The sequence below is a fragment of the Anopheles bellator genome, chromosome 1 (assembly GCF_943735745.2).
Source record: "Anopheles bellator chromosome 1, idAnoBellAS_SP24_06.2, whole genome shotgun sequence".
NCBI lineage: Eukaryota > Metazoa > Arthropoda > Insecta > Diptera > Culicidae > Anopheles > Anopheles bellator.
In genome coordinates, this window is record NC_071285.1 from 47,438,331 (window position 1) to 47,455,666 (window position 17,336).

The 17,336-nt window shown below is 54.4% G+C and overlaps 1 protein-coding gene across 1 annotated transcript in view; it reads right to left on the reverse strand.

Moving 5' to 3' along the window:
- LOC131215749 (nuclear hormone receptor FTZ-F1-like) overlaps positions 1-17,336 on the reverse strand; it is a 70,835-nt gene that overhangs the window by 15,843 nt on the left and 37,656 nt on the right. Inside the window, exon 4 of the mRNA XM_058210144.1 lies at positions 14,531-15,091. Within this exon, the coding sequence (XP_058066127.1) occupies positions 14,531-15,091 (561 nt within the window). The remainder of the gene's footprint in view (positions 1-14,530; positions 15,092-17,336) is intronic.

Here is a 17,336-nt window from a genome sequence, read left to right on the forward strand (position 1 = left end):
AGTCTATTTCCAATCAAGGTTCCCAGAAGGAAGCTTTTCTTTTAGCATCCCACGGGCCGATGGCGCCACTTGCTAAGGCGGAAATGATCAACATAAAAATGTGACACTCGTCGCAACCGGCAATCGCTTTAAAAAATCACTTCCAGTGCTACGTCCAAGGCGGTGGACGGCCGGCTGCTGGTGGTGTAATAGTTTGCACAGATGCGCCACACGTCAGCAGCACGGATCGCTGTCGGAGGGGATTCACACCGGTAGTGTTGTGGTGGCTACAATTCGAAAGTCAGACCCCGTTGGAGTGGTTTGAAAGGTTTCTTCATCTCACACGTTGGCATGTCACTGTGTCATAGGCGCGGGATTTAGTTGCTACGCGGGCCACGTGTGCGCCCCGTTCGTCGTCGTAGGTGTTTACTGTTTTGCGCCTCGAAATTGTGACGCCATTAATTGCGTATTAACGCGTGCCCGGGTAAACAGGGTGTCAAACTAATTCGCTCGGTTGACTTGCAGCAGAAGCAACGATTTTTTGGTGTTCCAAGCCACACCATCATCATTATCATTTCCAGACAAAACTTTACTTGAATGGCGCGTTCTGGACCGTCTGTTATCATACTGTTCGACGACGGAGCTGCGATGCACGGTGTGCGCGCACACCACAACAGCAGCAGCGAGTGGGCCCCGAATTCAGGTCAAGGTGGACGGAATCAATACATTTTCGTCGCCCATTATCGCACCAACACCATCACCGGCACGCCATCGTGAGACGGCTTACGGGGGCTTCTGACGGCCCCATTAGACGCTGGAGGCTACGGGCGGCGTTGGACGCCGAAAAAATGGGGGGCCTCCAAGTTGTTGCCAAATCCGACAAAAAAAACCGCAGAGATGCGGCCGGCATAATGTGTTTCACCCAGAATCGTTCTCCGGTTTCGCAAAGCCATTTCGGAGCGTCGTGCGTGAATAATTGCCTCATCCCAATGCCGAAAGCGGCGAAATGTCGAAAACGATCGCGCGAAATCGATCGATCACCGACCGCGACCTCCAGCAGCGAATTATAGGCTACGAGATGAGAGCGCTTCTGCGATGAGAAACTTCCAAATTAATTTCGGACCCACACAGGCCATTGAGCAACGCTCCCCGGCCGAGATGAGTCCAGCAAGAGATGAGTGGCTGCAATTTTCCCTCCAACAAACGCGAGCAAACAGTCGGTCGGGGCCAACATTGCGTAACATACCCATGGATGATGAGCATTGTGGCTCTATTGGTCCGAACCCCGGTGTGGGGTTCATCATCATCAACAAATTGGCGAAGCGAAGGTTCCGCCGATCTCACGCGCGTTGCTCACCACCGCGTGCGGTGAGTGCCAACTGTCAAACGACTCGCCGCCGAGTGAAGTGAGATCGATTACTCACTAAGAGACGGGCGAAAAAGTTCAAAGGTGCGCACTTTGTTGTTGCTCACACGCGGGTCTACTATTTTAAGTATTCGCTTTATTTGGAGACCCATTATGGGGACGGTGATGCAAAAATTAGCACCGCCGGTGTCCACCGAAATAAAAAATGATGAATTAGCCAAACTTGTACACTGTACGGGTGACCCAAGGGGCTCGTGAAATGCATCGTCTCTCGAGTGGCACACTTTCGGTGCGGTTCACCCATCCGGTCCGGTCACCATGTGGGACAGCACATATGTACCGGAAAGATGCAATGTAGTTGCGGTTGCGAAACCGCATCCAACGGCAACCACTTATTACTGGCGCGCGCGAGCGCAGCAAGTGGGCAAATATTGTGCAATGCGCGAAAGATGCTCGTCTTCTTCGCACCTTCACCTAGCATAAGACGATGCTGGCGGCATATGCTGCCAGCATCCTCCCCCCGCATCTTCCGAGTGCCGGTAAACAGACTTTCGCGCACTTCCACTTCGCGGCCCGGCGTTTCGCACACGCAAACATTGCCTAATATCGCATCGCCGATCGCCGAGCGGTTGTTGGGTAACGAACGAACCAGACCACGATCCCGGAGAGGACACGCATTTCACACCTCGTCGACCGTCGTTCTTTGTTCGAGCCGTGATAATTGAATGGTCATCTTTGATCGCACTGCCCCGGGCACGATCATCCTTCACCCGGGGGACAGTTGGCCAACACGTTTCAGCCGTGGAGCAGCCTGGTACCCCGTGAACCACGGTGAGTGGGCTTCGCCTTTCCAATCCGCAACCCCCCGGCAACGGTTTTTGAAACAGAAGTATGCAAATGAAGCGAATGCAGCGTGCAAAAGTGGCACACCACGCCAGTGGCCCCCGCTCTAATCTTATCACCTAATAATGTGCTACGCAATGTAAACAAACCACAAAACCCCAAGCGCGCGCGTGCGTGATACTGGAAGTGGGCCACCTTTTTTTTGCGGTGCCCTAAATTCGCGGTTCGCGGTTTTAAAATGCATCACCCACGGCTGAGTGCCCGAAATCGCCCGTTCGAATCGAATCCCGAGCACCCGAGGGGGCCGGGGAAGATAAAGACGCGTGCACTAATAAACGGAAGGTACTAAGACACCGGGAGGTGATAAGACATCCCCGCGGCTGTTTGTTTTGGACCCACAATACACACACCGATAGACACGCAGTTGTTGTTTTCGTTTCGGCGGGACACACGCAAGTCCGCGCGCCATCCTTTTTCCGCCTTTTCCATCGGCCTTTTTTTGGGGGGTAGAGATCGACAACAACGGCCACCGACGACCGGTTGTTGTTCCCGGATCGCTCTCCTGGGTGGGTCCCACTATCTACTAGGTCAAGGTCGCACCACCACGCGAAGAACATCACGCACACAGCGCGTCTTGGCGTCTTGACGAAGCCGCCACCACCACGACGACGACGACGACGTCGAAATGGGGCCGCGTAAGAATGCCATCAAATCTGGGACACGTCGTGTTGGCTCGAGTTGGCGATTCAAGCGCGAGACAGACGGCTCCGTCCGCGTCGTCTGTGACCCGAATGATGCGCGAGCCGATTCGGGTCGACCGGCTGAATCAACAACAGCCAGGGCGAGTGAGCAGCAGTGAGCGTCTACTTACTACCTCCTGCGCGGGGACAAACAATCGAACGCACACATACCTGCAAGCGAGAAGGAAGAGAAGGATTAGCCATCGTTGTGACGAGGAGGGTGACGTTATGAGTGGCCAGAGTGACATGAGGAAAGTGCGCAATGAATCCAGCGGATGGAGACGCCTTGTACTTTGTTACTGTTTAGGAGTTGATCCCAGCACAATCTGTTTTCCCCGTAACCAGCAAGCCGGTCGGTTGGTTGCTCATTAAAATACCTTTACAGCAGCACACGCTGTTCGTGGCCACGCTAACGACGCTCGATTTTGTTAAATCAATAGACCACTAATGAGTCTGGATCGATCGTCCACGCTTCAGTTCCCTTGCTTTGCTGGGGTCAACGCAAATGGCAACCTGGGTGCAGGCAAGTGCATACGAACTGTACACCCTACTGGGGCTTTGGGACCTCACCACGAATGGAATGCTGAAAGCTTTCAATCTCCACGCGGTGCCCCCTACATATTCACACTCGCCCCGTCATCAGCTCGAAAGCCCAAAAACCGAGTCCGATCGACTGTCGCTTTCGAAACCACACAGAACAACATCCGCGAAACCCGTGCCACCACTTTAGGTCCGGTAGGTCGCCGCAAGAGAAACAATAACAAAAAAGCGGTCCACAGTGGAAGGTGTGTTGGTGGTGCCAGTTGCACCATTGCACAATGCACACTGCAGCGCCAGAGAGGGACAGAGTCGAAGCGAAACTGGTGCCCACAAATCTTCGGACACTTACAAGAATTCGCTCTCAAACCAACTGCCCCGGGCGGCTTTAGTGCGAAATGCATTTCAACGCCAAGAACAAATGGAATTAATCGACGGAAACCGGAATGGGATCGTGCGATGCTGGCCAGGACCGCCAGCAGCGCTCGTTGGGGAGTGTTACTGCGGTGCCGGAGAAGATCGGACACGAGCACGATCAAGTGTAACGTACCCCGGACCAACGGACTCAACGAGTGCCTCCCCCCCACAGGCGAACGAGGTTATCGTTAATGGGGCCGTAATTTGTACACCAAGCTGACCGAGTCGCTTGCCACCGCCATGGGCTGGCCGCTTCAGTGGTCGAATCCATCGTTTAGTGATTTTTAACCCTTAAGATGATGGGCGCAACTATTGCTAAGTATCTGGGGCGATTCCAAAGAGGAAAGTCCATGAGGCAGATCCGGGGCCCTGGAGGAGAGACCACAGGAAACATCTTCTGTATGTCGAGGCAGATCCTGTGGATCTCCGAGGATGTAACAGATTCGCGCCGGGGTTAAAGAGAACCTTAGTAATTCCCAGGACAATGTAGAAACCGCTACAACAGTGATCTCAATGTGTAGCGTATACGTCTCGCCAGCCTCCGGTGGGCAGGTCATGTCATGAGCGTGGCAGAAGTTGAGGTTCCACCCGATTGGAATCCAAACTCGAGTTTACTACTGTAAAACTGCGAAAGTTTCCAAAATTCTACGGCCCGTTCTTCGAGGAAAGAAGCCCTCCGAACGGTGACCCCACCACGGCGCACGGAGCGGGGTTTTCACTTTCGATTCGAAACGCGCAATTCCGAAACGTGCCACACGCGCCGCCGCCACCGCTGCAGGTTGCACCCAGGTGTGTGGTCGCCATTCTATGGCCGATTTCGAAAGCCACCGAAGAAAATCGAAAGAAAAAACCCCCGCCGCACACACAGGCACACACTTTTCTATTTTTGCACGCACACCACGCACCACCGAACGGAACGGAACCAGGCGTCGGGGGTAGCGCGGTGGTGTGGCCAGTAGTGTGTGGTGTAACTTCCATTTCCTTCCTTCGATTGCGCGCCCCGCAAAATTCGCACACACTCAAACGGGGGGCGCGAGCGCTGAGCAAACATAACCTCAACAACCGCAGAGGATCGCACCCCGCCTGGGTGGTGGTGGTGGGTGTTGGGGACGTACGGGGGAGTACTAGTACACGGGTGGTGTGCCCGCTCTCGGTCCTCGCCCCTCGGTCCCATGTTCGGCGCAGGGTTCACGCAGAAGGGTTCTAAAGCGATCACAACAACAAAAACGAGTTCCGCAGGCGAAGCCGAGACATAAACGCCAAACCTGACACTGGCCCCCCTGCAGAGAGCGAGAGAGAGAGAGCGGGTGCTGCACCCTGCTTGCGACTTTTGCGGTGTATATGTGTGCGGCTGTTGCAACTCGTGTTGCACTCCGGTGCAGCATGTGCATCGCCGCAGCGCATTGGTACATCCGAATCTGTGGCTGCGACCCGAGAAAACCACAACATAACTGTTAATCACACAGTCCGGGGAAGGCCATTGACACCCGACCAAGTAAGTTGAAAGATCAATCAGGACGAACATCCGCCAAAGGCTGAGCGAAATTGGCCGACTTTCAATCGACCTTCGCCAAACGGCCGCCATGCTTGATAGGCCCAGTTCGGAGACTCTTACAGAAATTATTTTGTAGAAAGCAGCTGAGTCAAGAGCCGTCCAGGGATCCAGGGATAATTATGCTCTGTAGTTTCAGACTTTTTGCCAGAATTGAAGTTTTCCGAAAGGGTTCTCTATCCGCCGGCCGACCGGTTCTTGAATGTGTCTCTCTTAATTCGGACGCACACCAGCAGCAGCAGCAGCAGCAGCATCGGCCACGATCCCCAGCAACCACTAGAGGAGAGTGTTGTCATCGCACGGTGCGCGCCCGTCTCGCTCTGGCCCGCCCGCTTCCGTTCGCTTCCTTCCGCCGGGCCGGCCGTGGGGGGGCCTGGACGGGTGGGGTCCGACCCCCTAGGCTAGCGCCGGGCCTAGTGCCGTCCCGCACTGGCATGACCTACTTGTGCATGGTCCGTGTACACGATTAATCAATGCATAACTTGGAAGCTTGGCTGAACCGAGAGAGGCGAAAGAGAGAGAGAGAGAGAGCGAGCTGGGGCTGCGAAACACTCGAAACCTCAATCTGCCTCACTACCGCGGACCCCCTGGACCCCCTGGACCCCCCACACAGCAATCACGTGCGCGGCGCGGTGAGGTTCCGCTCGAGGTACCAGTTCCGCCGGCCAAGCCACCAATTGATTGCAAGCCCGAGAGAGCGAAACAGAGAGCGGGCGAGTGGCGGCGGCGGTGGGCCCAGCTCACACTTGCGCTTTCAACCCGCCGGAGCCGGAGCAGCAGCAGCATAAAACCGCACACACCGCACCGCACCGCCCCAACCGGTTCTGCTGCGCTTCCACCGCGAGGAAAGTGAGGAAACATTCTCGCCCGCTCGGTGGTGAGGTGAGCGAATGCGATGAGGATTACCTCATTCGGTCGGACGCGCACGGAAAGTGAATCGCGTGTACGGCGACCGGCGGTGGTGGCGGCGGGTGCGGCCTGACATCCTTCCCTCCCGCGCCGACCCCCCGCCGGATCAGCGCGCGCGCGCGCGCGATTTCGTCATTCGTGATCGGCGGCCGCGTTTTGCCATTCGCTCTCACTCACTCACTCACTCTCACGGCTGTGGCTGCGGCTGGCGGTGGTGGTGGTGCAAAAGTGGCTGCGTGCGTGCTCGTTGCGGTCACCATTGCGGGGCAGAGATTCAAGTATTTTGAAATATGGCACAATAATCCAGGCAGGCAGCGTGGTGAGGATTATTTTCGGAGCAACTTTATTAGGGGCAGTTTCATCTTTAATCTACAATCAGAGCACAACAAGGGTTGTTCCGAGACTCCGTGGTAGAAGAAAGCGAAAGTGAAGCCACTTGTCAGTCAAACCGCCGATGCAATGCCCGAGGGTCGATTGAAGGCAATGATTCACACTTTCATTGACCAGACGACGCCCGCGCGAACACAGCACGCGATGACGAGATCGTTCGCGATCGTATTTTACCGGTTAGTGTAAGTTGGTTGGGTTTTTGGCGTATGAAAAAAAATCATCGTTTGATCATCGATAGTTTTGGCACTTTCAAGGTGATCCTGGGGCAAGTTTGAAAAGGTTTGAAGGCGAAGGATTTGTGGCAGTGGATTTATTTCGACAACCGTAAGCGCCGAAGAATACGACTATCACGACTGCTAGACGAAATCGTTCCGGATCGAAAGCCTTGGCGCTCTTGGTTTGGTGGGACCAGTAGGGTACGGTGTACCATAAGCTACTAAAAAGTCAGGCGAAACGGTTCATACAGATCGCTACCGACGATCGCAGTGGATTAAGGGAAACTTTGCGTTGCAGGAAAAAAGGACCGGAATGGCCGCCAAGACACGATGATGAAGTCACAAAAAAATATTAATTGTGAAACGTTATCGCCACAGCTGTATTCTCCAGACCTGGCCCCCTTCAATTGCCGAGCAACGCTACGTCCAATATGAAGATGTCAAAAAATGAATCGATGACTCGATGAATAGTTTTTGACCCAGGGCATCATTCAAACTGGCTTCGTGGACCGCGGCTAGTGCGACCTCTCCCTGCGCAACGTGACACAGTGAACACAGTGATCCTTGCCACAGGTCACTCTCGCCACCAAGATCCTTCGGTGGGTGGGGAAGGCACAACCTGTTGCGCTTCGAAGTTTCGATCGGGCTCACACTAGAACCTGGCGGCCCGCGAACCACCGCCGAAATCCTGAATGCCGCCGAATTCGCCGCGCAATTAAAATGGAACGCCACCCCGCGCTGCCGCCAGCAGCCACTTTCCGTGTGGTGGCGAAAAATCGAAATAAAATGCAGCGCAACGCGCGCGCTTTTAATAACTTTTTCGGCGTGGCGCGTTCCGCCGCCCCGAACGCAAAACGAGTCCACCACCGAGAAGACGCGAGAAACGAGTTCATAAATCCAAAGCCGCCCTTTGGCCGCCGCCGCCGTCGTGTGCCTCTCTCGTCTCGTCTTGCTGGTGGGCGCGCGCACACGCTGATTGACGTGTGCCGGGGGGGGTGGTGGTGGAACGAGCGGAGAACTAGGTCACTAGTGCTCACTCGCTCGCACACGCACGCCCAATGCAGGCTCTCTCGTGCTCGCCGCAGCACTAACGCCGAGAAGCGCGTATCCTTGCTTTTGGCGGCCCGCTGCACTTCTATTCTGGCTGGCGCTGGGGAGGAGCGTGGAGTCACTCAAACATTGGTCACCCCAACACTACTACTGAAAAGTAGTAACCACACTCCATCATTTTACTCGCCCCTTACAACGGGGAGCGGCGTTCCAATTAATTGCGATCGGCGATGTGAGAGAGCCCGGTGAAAATTCTAACCGACTCGCTGCTCGTACCAGCAAACCCCCCGAAAGGGAACTCAATCCGACCCTGACTGCCCTAATGATGGTTTTAGTTTTCAATTATCTTCCCTCGAGTGGCGGGTGGCCACACCGAATCCGGACGGAAGACCCCAAAACAAAAAGTCTCACCAATGGAAGAGTTCACTCGCTCTCTCTCTCTCTCTCTATCTCTGTGGGCCCCGTCAGCACCAGGATCCGGTTCTCCGGTTCCATTTTCTTCCCTTCACAAACGACCGAACCTTGCCCAAGAATCTTCCGTTGCCCAAATAACCCGTTCTCGGGCGGAACGAGAATTTATCGTTCTCTCTTGGCCACGATACCGACGCGACCGACGAAGCGCTTTAAACACGGACACGGACCATCATCATCATCATCATCATCATCATCCTCATCTGCATACAACTGATACCGTTCCGTTTCGTTGTGTTGGTGTGGCGTTGTGCGGGTTGTTTGGCTCTCCGTTTTTTTAAAGGGAACGCGCGATGGGGAGCCCTTTTTTGTGTGCCACGCTTGTTTCCTTCGCGCAAACGGCCTACACAAACATCATGCTCGCTCACTCACGCCAACCCCACCCGGACCGACCGGGCTCTTCACTTCGTTCGTTTCACACCTACGTAATGCACCCAACCCAAAACGGGGGAACACAAACCACAAGCGCGGCCCAAACATTCCGCTGTGTCTCGGTCGCTTCCGAAAGTGAATCCACCATCGGGAGGAATCGATCATTGAGAAGCGGCGACATCACAAAAGGCTACCAGACAATCCTCGGGTGACGATGATAACGCATCGCGGGCAATCATAACGATTGTTCATCCCATCGCCGAACCGAAACGAATGCGCATAGTTTCGCGCTCTCTCTGTCTCTCGATCGATCGATGCTCGGTCTATGCTGCTTGGCTGGAGTGCCACCACCGGCCACCCGGCCGGCCAAAGCCCACAGACCGACCGACCGCCGGTAAGCATAATGATGTCGACAAGAGCTCTCTCTCTCTCCGTTACACAATCGGTTGCCCTCTCTTTTTCTAGCTTCGGTGACCTTGTGCTAGATTTTATCGAACCGGTTCCTTTCGTGTATGTAAGTGTGTGTGTGTTGGTGCGCCGGTTTTGGAAGCATAGTTCTCGCCCACAGCATACAGCCACAGTTTTCCGATCGACCACCACACGCTTTTCCGAACGGCGCAATATGGAAAAAAAAGGAAATGGTTTAAGGGATTCGAACCATTTTCGAACTCGAATGGGGGCCTGCTCGAATTCGAATTGAGTATGTTTGTAACTCAACCCCATTTATGTTGTCCCAATTACCAAAACCACCAACCAGAAAAGGGGCCGTGTTTGAAGGGTTTGGAAAACTCCGGCAACGTGTGATCCCCGCATCGTATGTCAAGCAATATTTCAAACGCCGCCACCGCCGCGACAGTGGCCCGGATGTAGGGAAATTTTCCGCCTTGCGGTGCCGGTTCTGTAAACACCGGAAAAACACACCGCGCTCGCTCCTTTCGGCCGGCCCCATTCGTAGTGCGTCCGGTTCCGCAGCGCAGTGCGGCCGGCCGAGTGGCGGCGGCGTGGTGCATTTTGCGAAAAACAATAAAACTCCGGAACGAAAATCGCAGCAGCAGTCGGTCGTCGGGGATGGAAAAGAAAAAAGGAACCACAATCGATAAATGGATGCAACCGACAACGCCGCCGACGACGACGACGCCGATTGGTCCGCGAATTTCGTGCGGAAAACTCCGAACACCGCACGACGACTTGGCGCGCGCCGGGAAATGGGATTTTTTCGGTAGCCCTCAGGGCGGGCCAAGGTCAGGTCAAAGGAGCGGAGCGCCGGCACGATGCCGGTTTCCTCGAACGTTGCGTGCGAGCGTCTGTGTTTGTGTGTGTGTCCGGAAGAAAGTAACGGAAAACAAGACACCATCACCACCACCAGAGTTCCCTCCTCAAAGGCCCTTTTCTTCACTTTTCTGGCTCCACGGACCTCCACGGACGGTGAAAACAGATCGATAAATCGTTGCTCCACCGTGCGTGCGTGCGTGCGGCGGCGAGAGATGATGCAGCCCCCCCCCGCCCTGGAATCCAGACTCCGAGACGACGCCGGCAAATAATACCGGAAATACCGCCCTGTTCCGCCGCTTACCGCAGCAAAGGCATTTCCGTAAAAGAAAGAAACGGCGCCCGTCTCTGTGTGCATCGGGAAACCGTTTTGTTCACAAAGAACAGGGCCGCCGCCGTCGCCGCCGCCGCCGGCGAAGAAAAGTTGGTCCTGCACAGAGAGGATTGCGCGCTGGTGATGTGAAAGGCGCCTCGAATCCGACCTTGAGCTACTTTCTTGCTACAGCTCTGTGCTCTGCTAATCGGCGCGATTTCGGGCCGGTTGGGAACTTGATTTGTGGCGCTGCTGAGCGACTGTGGAGCCAACGAGGAGCGCACTTCCGCCGAGAGGGTTGTAACAAATGTCCTTTCGCTGGCAATCCTTTGTGGACTCCGTTTGCAGCTTCCGATAGCGTTCCGGAAACAATGGAACGAGCGGTTCCAACATACCGCTAACCAGCCAGGGAGAATCTAAAATTCTTCAAAGTCATTTCATAAAAATGTATCTTTTTCATCTAAAGAACTAAGCCAAGGACACGGTCTTCTTAACGCCTCGTTCACACTATGAGTTTTTTCTACAGGTTTTTTGCTATGCTAGCGTCCACACTAGCAGCGTTTGGGCGAAAAATTCGTGAGCGGCAGTGAGTGAAATGACAGTTCGTTTGATTATGCTTTGGTTTTTCAGTTTCCTTTCCTTCTCCTTTTCGCTGTCGAAAAACTAGACATATTTTTGGATAGCAAAAAAACTTGCCGAAATTTGGCTCTAACGTTCACTTTGAAAAATGCGTGAAATATTTCATGAACGGAGGAAGCTCAACAGCACCTCAAAGCAGCTCACGGCACTCTAGCAAAAGATTGATAGTTACTTGGCCTGCCATACATTTTTGCCAAGTTTCTTATAGTGTGGACCCCGTGTTAGAATTTAAATCTTAGATCAGAATAATCTGAAAATAATGATTATGTTACATCAGAAAAATTAAAAAAACCGTAATGTAGGGGGTTATAATTCAACCTACAGCTGTAACCGCCTTGCTCCGATTGAGTACTCTAGGCGCTCCACTAAATGACAGCGCACCGTACACCGCTAAATGTTGATGACATCGGCCAAAAAGAGAAACCTGTACCGGCCATTTGGAATGCACTTATTCTGCAAGGAAAATCAACTCTACTCTAGTTGCTACACATGGCGGCAAGACTCGGTGCCGCCCGGACCGAAGGACCGATTGTTTGCTGCTTGTGCTTATACGAAACCCAGAAGGACATAGAAAAGTAGGAAGCATTTGTCTATGTCCTTTCTTCTTCTGGGCTTCGCTCTGTGTTTATGGGTATGTGTGGAGCTTTAGTTTCCGTTTCCCATTTGTAGTACCCAAATAAAGTGGAACTATCCTCGCATCACCAGAGATGAAGTTCCATCGGATGGCGAGTTATGAAAATTCCTGGAAGTCATGAGGAAATGGGAAGATAAATGGGACCGAAGTGAACACGAAGCAGTGCAAGCTTTCAAGGACATTCTTTACTTGCATTTTGCGTGGCCAGTAAATGATACGTACCATATCGCAAGTAAGTGTACTCGGCCGCAGTTTTCGAACTTCAAATTCATGTCCAACCCGACCCAGGGGGCAGATAAACCAACCAAGCGGACCAGCAGAATGGAGAGAACGAATTCGATGCGCGATGGAAGTGGTGCACAATGGACAAAGGCCCAGAGTTCGCTGGTTGGCAGAAGGAATAAGGCCGCGCGCCAGACGCGCAAGTGGCCAAGAATAAGGCGAACTGGGTCATTAGCGCGTTCGGAGCGCATATGCGCCACACTGGTCGGAGAGCGAGAGAGAACGAGGGACGAACGGGCGCGCATAGCATAGGGTCGGAATAAAAACATTTGCAAAAAAAGTGCACCCAGCCGGGGCCAAATTGACCAATCAAGTGGAAGAAGGATGAGTCTCGCCGGGCTGCAGCAGGACACGCAGCGCGAGTATTGAAATTTGCACGTCACCCCGCAACGTGCCTTGCGTAGGGGTAGGTCGTGGCCGGCGACCCGATAAGCCCCCGGGGGACCCCTCGGAGAGATGCATATATGCAGCAGCAGCAGCTGCAGCAGCGTTCCGCGCGGTGCATAATGAAATTTTTCTTCACCGTTTTGCGTGCGAGTGGACTGACATTGTGATCCTCAATCGCACTGCGAGTCCGAGAGAGAGAGAGAGAGCATTGGAAGCTTCGGAACGCATGGGAACGGGGAACAAGGGGGCCAGATCCGGGTGGTGCCGGAATGTCGTGCCATTCTTTAGGACGAAAGAACGCACCAATTTCAATCGACGGCGAACCGACCAATTTGCAGCCCTTTTTGTGGGGACGCGGACAAGAACGGTCACCGTACAATTCTCACCAAGAATGTGCTGCGAAATTCGGTGGGGCCGCCAGGGAAGTAGGTCACGTCGCCGTCGATCCGGGATCCGGGGGTTAAATGAAAACATTACGAGCGGGCGCAGCACATCGACGCGAAAGTGGTCCAAACGGAACCGGCCGACAACAATTACCGTAATTGCGGCTAACGGTTTCGGGGGTAGTTTTTGGTTTTGGAATGAACAAGAAGAATTCAATTAACGAGAGCGACCCGTTCACTCACTTGCGGCGAAGAAAATGAAAGGATCCGTAAGACGTGGTTTTTTTGTTGGAGTAAAGACGAACCAAGACTCATCAACTGGTGAGACTTCTGGTCCGATCGGGCGCATGAGATTAGCTCAACTTCAACACGATCTTGTAATTGAGCTGATGCGCATAGGAGCTTCTGAATGTTGCTTGTGAAGCGGACGTATGGACGTAGGTCCTTGATCTCTTTAGTTCTCCACCAGAAGTCACGCTGGAGTCGTCGTCAAAGGTGAGAATACCCAACTTGGGACACCCAAAAAAACAGGAAAATCTCGTCTCTCAGCGGTACAGCCCGACTCTCGGAGACACTCTTACGCCACAAACCTGTTCGCCCAAAATTTCGGCCACCCGTCTGCTGGCCATCCCCACACAGCCAACCACAACCCGTTCACAAATCACCCATCTTGTTACCGCTGGCGGCCGAAAAAGTGGGTCCCACAAAATGGGAAAGTGAAACAGAGAGAAACCATCTCGATTTCTTGGACAGACACTCTCTCTCTCTCTCTCGCTCTCTCTCTCGCTCTCTCTCTCTGTCTGGGTCTTGCTCGCACGCACCGTTGGCCACCCTTGCCCTCGTTTCGGTCGAGATTTTGGTGGACCTCGCGATCGCACCTCGTTTGCGATCACCTGTTACGAGAGAGCGAGCGAGAGAGAGAGCGAGAGAGAGAGAGAGGGGGTACGAAAGCAATAGGGGACGGTGGGCTGGGCGGACGGACGGGTATGTTGCCGAAATTTCACTTTCGATTTCGGTAATCGCCGCGGGTTCGCCGTGGCGATCGTTACGACGATCGTCGCGTTTTGCGCGCCTCTCACACATCGACACAATGGTGTGTGTCATATGCCTATCAGTGTGTACCCGTATCAGTGTGTGTTAGTGTGGCCCTCCACATACTCACCACCCCGTTCGATCAGTCGCGATCGCGAACGTTTCGGTAAGCATTTTTTTCGGAGGTTCCCCATGTTGAAATCACTGGACAACTGGACGAAGACTGGACGAATCCTCGCTGGAAAGGGTTCGGACGGAACAAGCAGGGACAGCAGGGCCACCTGACCGATAGCCGTCGTTTCGACGAGGGATTGCAGGTTTTTGGGGGCTCTCTCCCTCTCTCTCTCTCTCTCTAGCTCTCTCCCCGATCGGTGCCTTTCGAATGGATCCCAGATGTTTCCCAATATGACGCGCGGTAATGGGTTTCGAAATGAGTTTGTGTCACGCGGTACGCAACCTATCGGAGAAGTAACTCTCAAAAACTCTATCCCGGAGTTACGTTCTCTGAAAGGGTGGCAGTAATTTCCAACAAACTAAAACAGAAATTCATTAAAAAATGTGTTAAGTGTCATGAAGAAAACCTTCGCTGGAGAAGTGGATCTTCGATCGATCTCGAAGTCCGGCAACTCAACAAGGGCTCGAACTCGATCACTAAGGGTCGGCTAATCAACTTTGAAGTAATGAAATGAAGTAGCAAGCAAGATGAAGGGGCGAAAGTGTGGTATTTTGGAGTACGCGAAAAGGACTCACCTTCCAGCTTCATGCCGACCTCGAGACACTTCTGGAAGCGGCAGTAGGGGCAGCGCTTCCGTTGCGTCTTGTCGATGTGGCACTGGCGCTCGGCGACGCACGTGTAGACCTTCTTGTTCTGGACGGTGCGCTTGAAGAAGCCCTTGCAGGACTCGCACGTCAGCAGACCGTAGTGGTAGCCGGACACCTTGTCGCCGCACACCGGGCACAGTTCTTCAATGAAATATTTCAAATCAGTTTGATCGCATTGGATGGCGGACGCGACGACGCCGCCCAGACTAGTGAGTGCGGTCGGCTCAACGCCGCCGCCGCCACCACCACCACCACCACCAACACCGCTACTACAACTACCGCTAGTAGTACCTGAGGCCGGTATCGCCAGATAGCTGGCCGCCGCCGCCGCTGCCGCCGCGGCCGTCGTCGAACCGGCCGCCGTTCCGGGCCCACCACCTCCGCCGGTTCCGCCACCCTGTTGCTGCTGCTGTTGCTGTTGCTGGGACATGGGGCCCGCGCCGCCTCCGCCACCGCTGCCACCACCATCGCCGTATGGGCCGCCCGCACCTGCGGGAACGGAAAACATAGAGTAGGCGGACGGGACGACGCCCCCGGTGGCTGACGTGGACGAGGAGGAGTTGTCGTGGAAGCCGCCACCGTAAAGGGTGGTGCTTCCGTAGCTTCCGGCGTTCGATTGCGAGCCACCCGAGCCCGATTGGTGCATATGATGGCCCGGATGGTGGTGGCTGTGATGATGCTGCTGCTGCTGCTGATTATGATGATGCTGATGCTGGCCACCTGCGCCGCCCCCACCATTGCTTCCAGTGTTGCCGCCGCCGCCGCTACTGGAGTTGTTGTTGTGATGCGAAGGAAGGTTGTTGTTGCTGGTGCTGTTGTTGTTGTTGTTGTTGTTGGCCGCCAGGAGCAAACCGGTGGCACCGCCGTACCCACCGCCGCCCCCGGTCCCACCACCGTACTGTGGCGGGGCCATTCCATTGCCGTTGGCGGCCGACGACGCAGCGGCTGCCGCCAGCGACAGGAGCTGGGTGTTGCCGGCGCCACCGCCGCCGCCAGTGCCGGGCGGCGGACTGGCCGGTTCGCTGAGCATCGAGTACTGCGACATGTTCAGCGACATAAACACGGCCGAATGCTGCTGATCCATGTCGAGTAGCATTTTTGTGGACGATTTTATACGACGGACGCTTCGGATCCTTGTATGATCCCGGTCTCTGTGCGTGAGTGTGTGCGCGTCTTCGAACACCTCCTCCTACCGCCGAAGACCCTCCGAGGCGCTCGGTTCGATTTGAGAATGTTTAACGCAATGCGAACCCGTGGTCCGCGCCGTTGTTTGTTCGTTTTTGACGAATTCAACGGCACTACTGGCAGCCTTCCCCCCCTCCGAACCCTTGGCTTCTGAACTGATCACTTTTGGACACGCAGGATGGACACGCTTTGTTTTATTTCTTTCCCGCTGGAACGGTTTAACCAATAGATCACGCACGAACACACAACAGGACACACCGATCGGCACAAGAGAGAGAGGTGCCCAACAATGCTCGGCTCGGACGCGAGACGAGAAACAAAATGGCGGACGGATCACGCGGTTGACGTTTCGCTTTCCGAACTTCTTCAGTAGCAGGCCATGCCACGCGTTTCTAGTGGCTACACACCTCTTCAGATCTTCTTCGTCAGATCCACATAGACGCGCACGAGCGCACTCCTTTTTAAGTTATCCTTGCTGCTGCTGCACGGCCTGCTTCGTGCCTTTCGCACGTTTCCACCGAATCACATGGGGGCCCTTACAGAGCCCGACACAGACACATAAACACACGTCACGAAAGGAGCACTGGAATCGGGCAAAACGATCGAAAAATTAAACCCGTTCACCACTGAGTGCTGGGGAGCAATACACTTGGTTGTTGCGGATGGCTCCTTGTGTTTTGTTACTTTCCATCCAAATCACTTATCTATTTGTGCGCTGTGCGCAAAACGGGGAAGGCACCGTGGTGTGAAGGTACCAGGCGGTAGCGATGAATGGGAACGAGACCGGCCAGGGATAAACCGGACAGCGAGACACATACAATCCACACGCTGTGGTGCACAGCTAATCCCACTTTGTTTCTGTAGACGACAACACCGAGATGATCTCTCTACGGCAATCCTTTTCCCGAACACACCGAGACACAATTGTCACCAAACCATAACCGAGAGGGAACAGAAACCACGCGGAAGGGCACACAGTTTTAATTTGTTTTTTTTTTTCGCTTTGCACAATCGGGTCGACACACGGGGCTATGCGGAGCGAGAGTAATGCTTGACACTACGGGCTTGGAACGACGGGTGGAAGACGACGGTGGCCTGTGGAGCCACCATTATGCTGCGGCACACCACCCTTGGGAGCCTCGAAAGCCTGCGCCACCGTGGCGGGATCATCGTTTTCGACGGTCACAGGACAACGTCACAGAGGCCCCACGCGTGGGTATCCTTACTGTGGGACGGAGGGATCCTCGGCTCGGCCCCGATTTAACACCGCTTGCCGATGGTTTCGTAATGTCGCACTCGCGTAGGCTTCACATACACCTGCCCGATTTTTTTTGGAAGTTTTTTGTTTTTATCTTCCTACCGCCAGTTTAATTGATTGGCCACGGTCGGAACTGTTTTCGCGGGCCGTCACGCGTTGTCCCAGTTTCACTGGTCCCACCGCTGTCACCACGTGGGCCTGATGAGACCCGGATCGACCGGGTGCGAGCTGCTGGGGGACAAACGGTCGGCCAGCACAACACATGTCACCCAACACACACCGGGGCCAGGC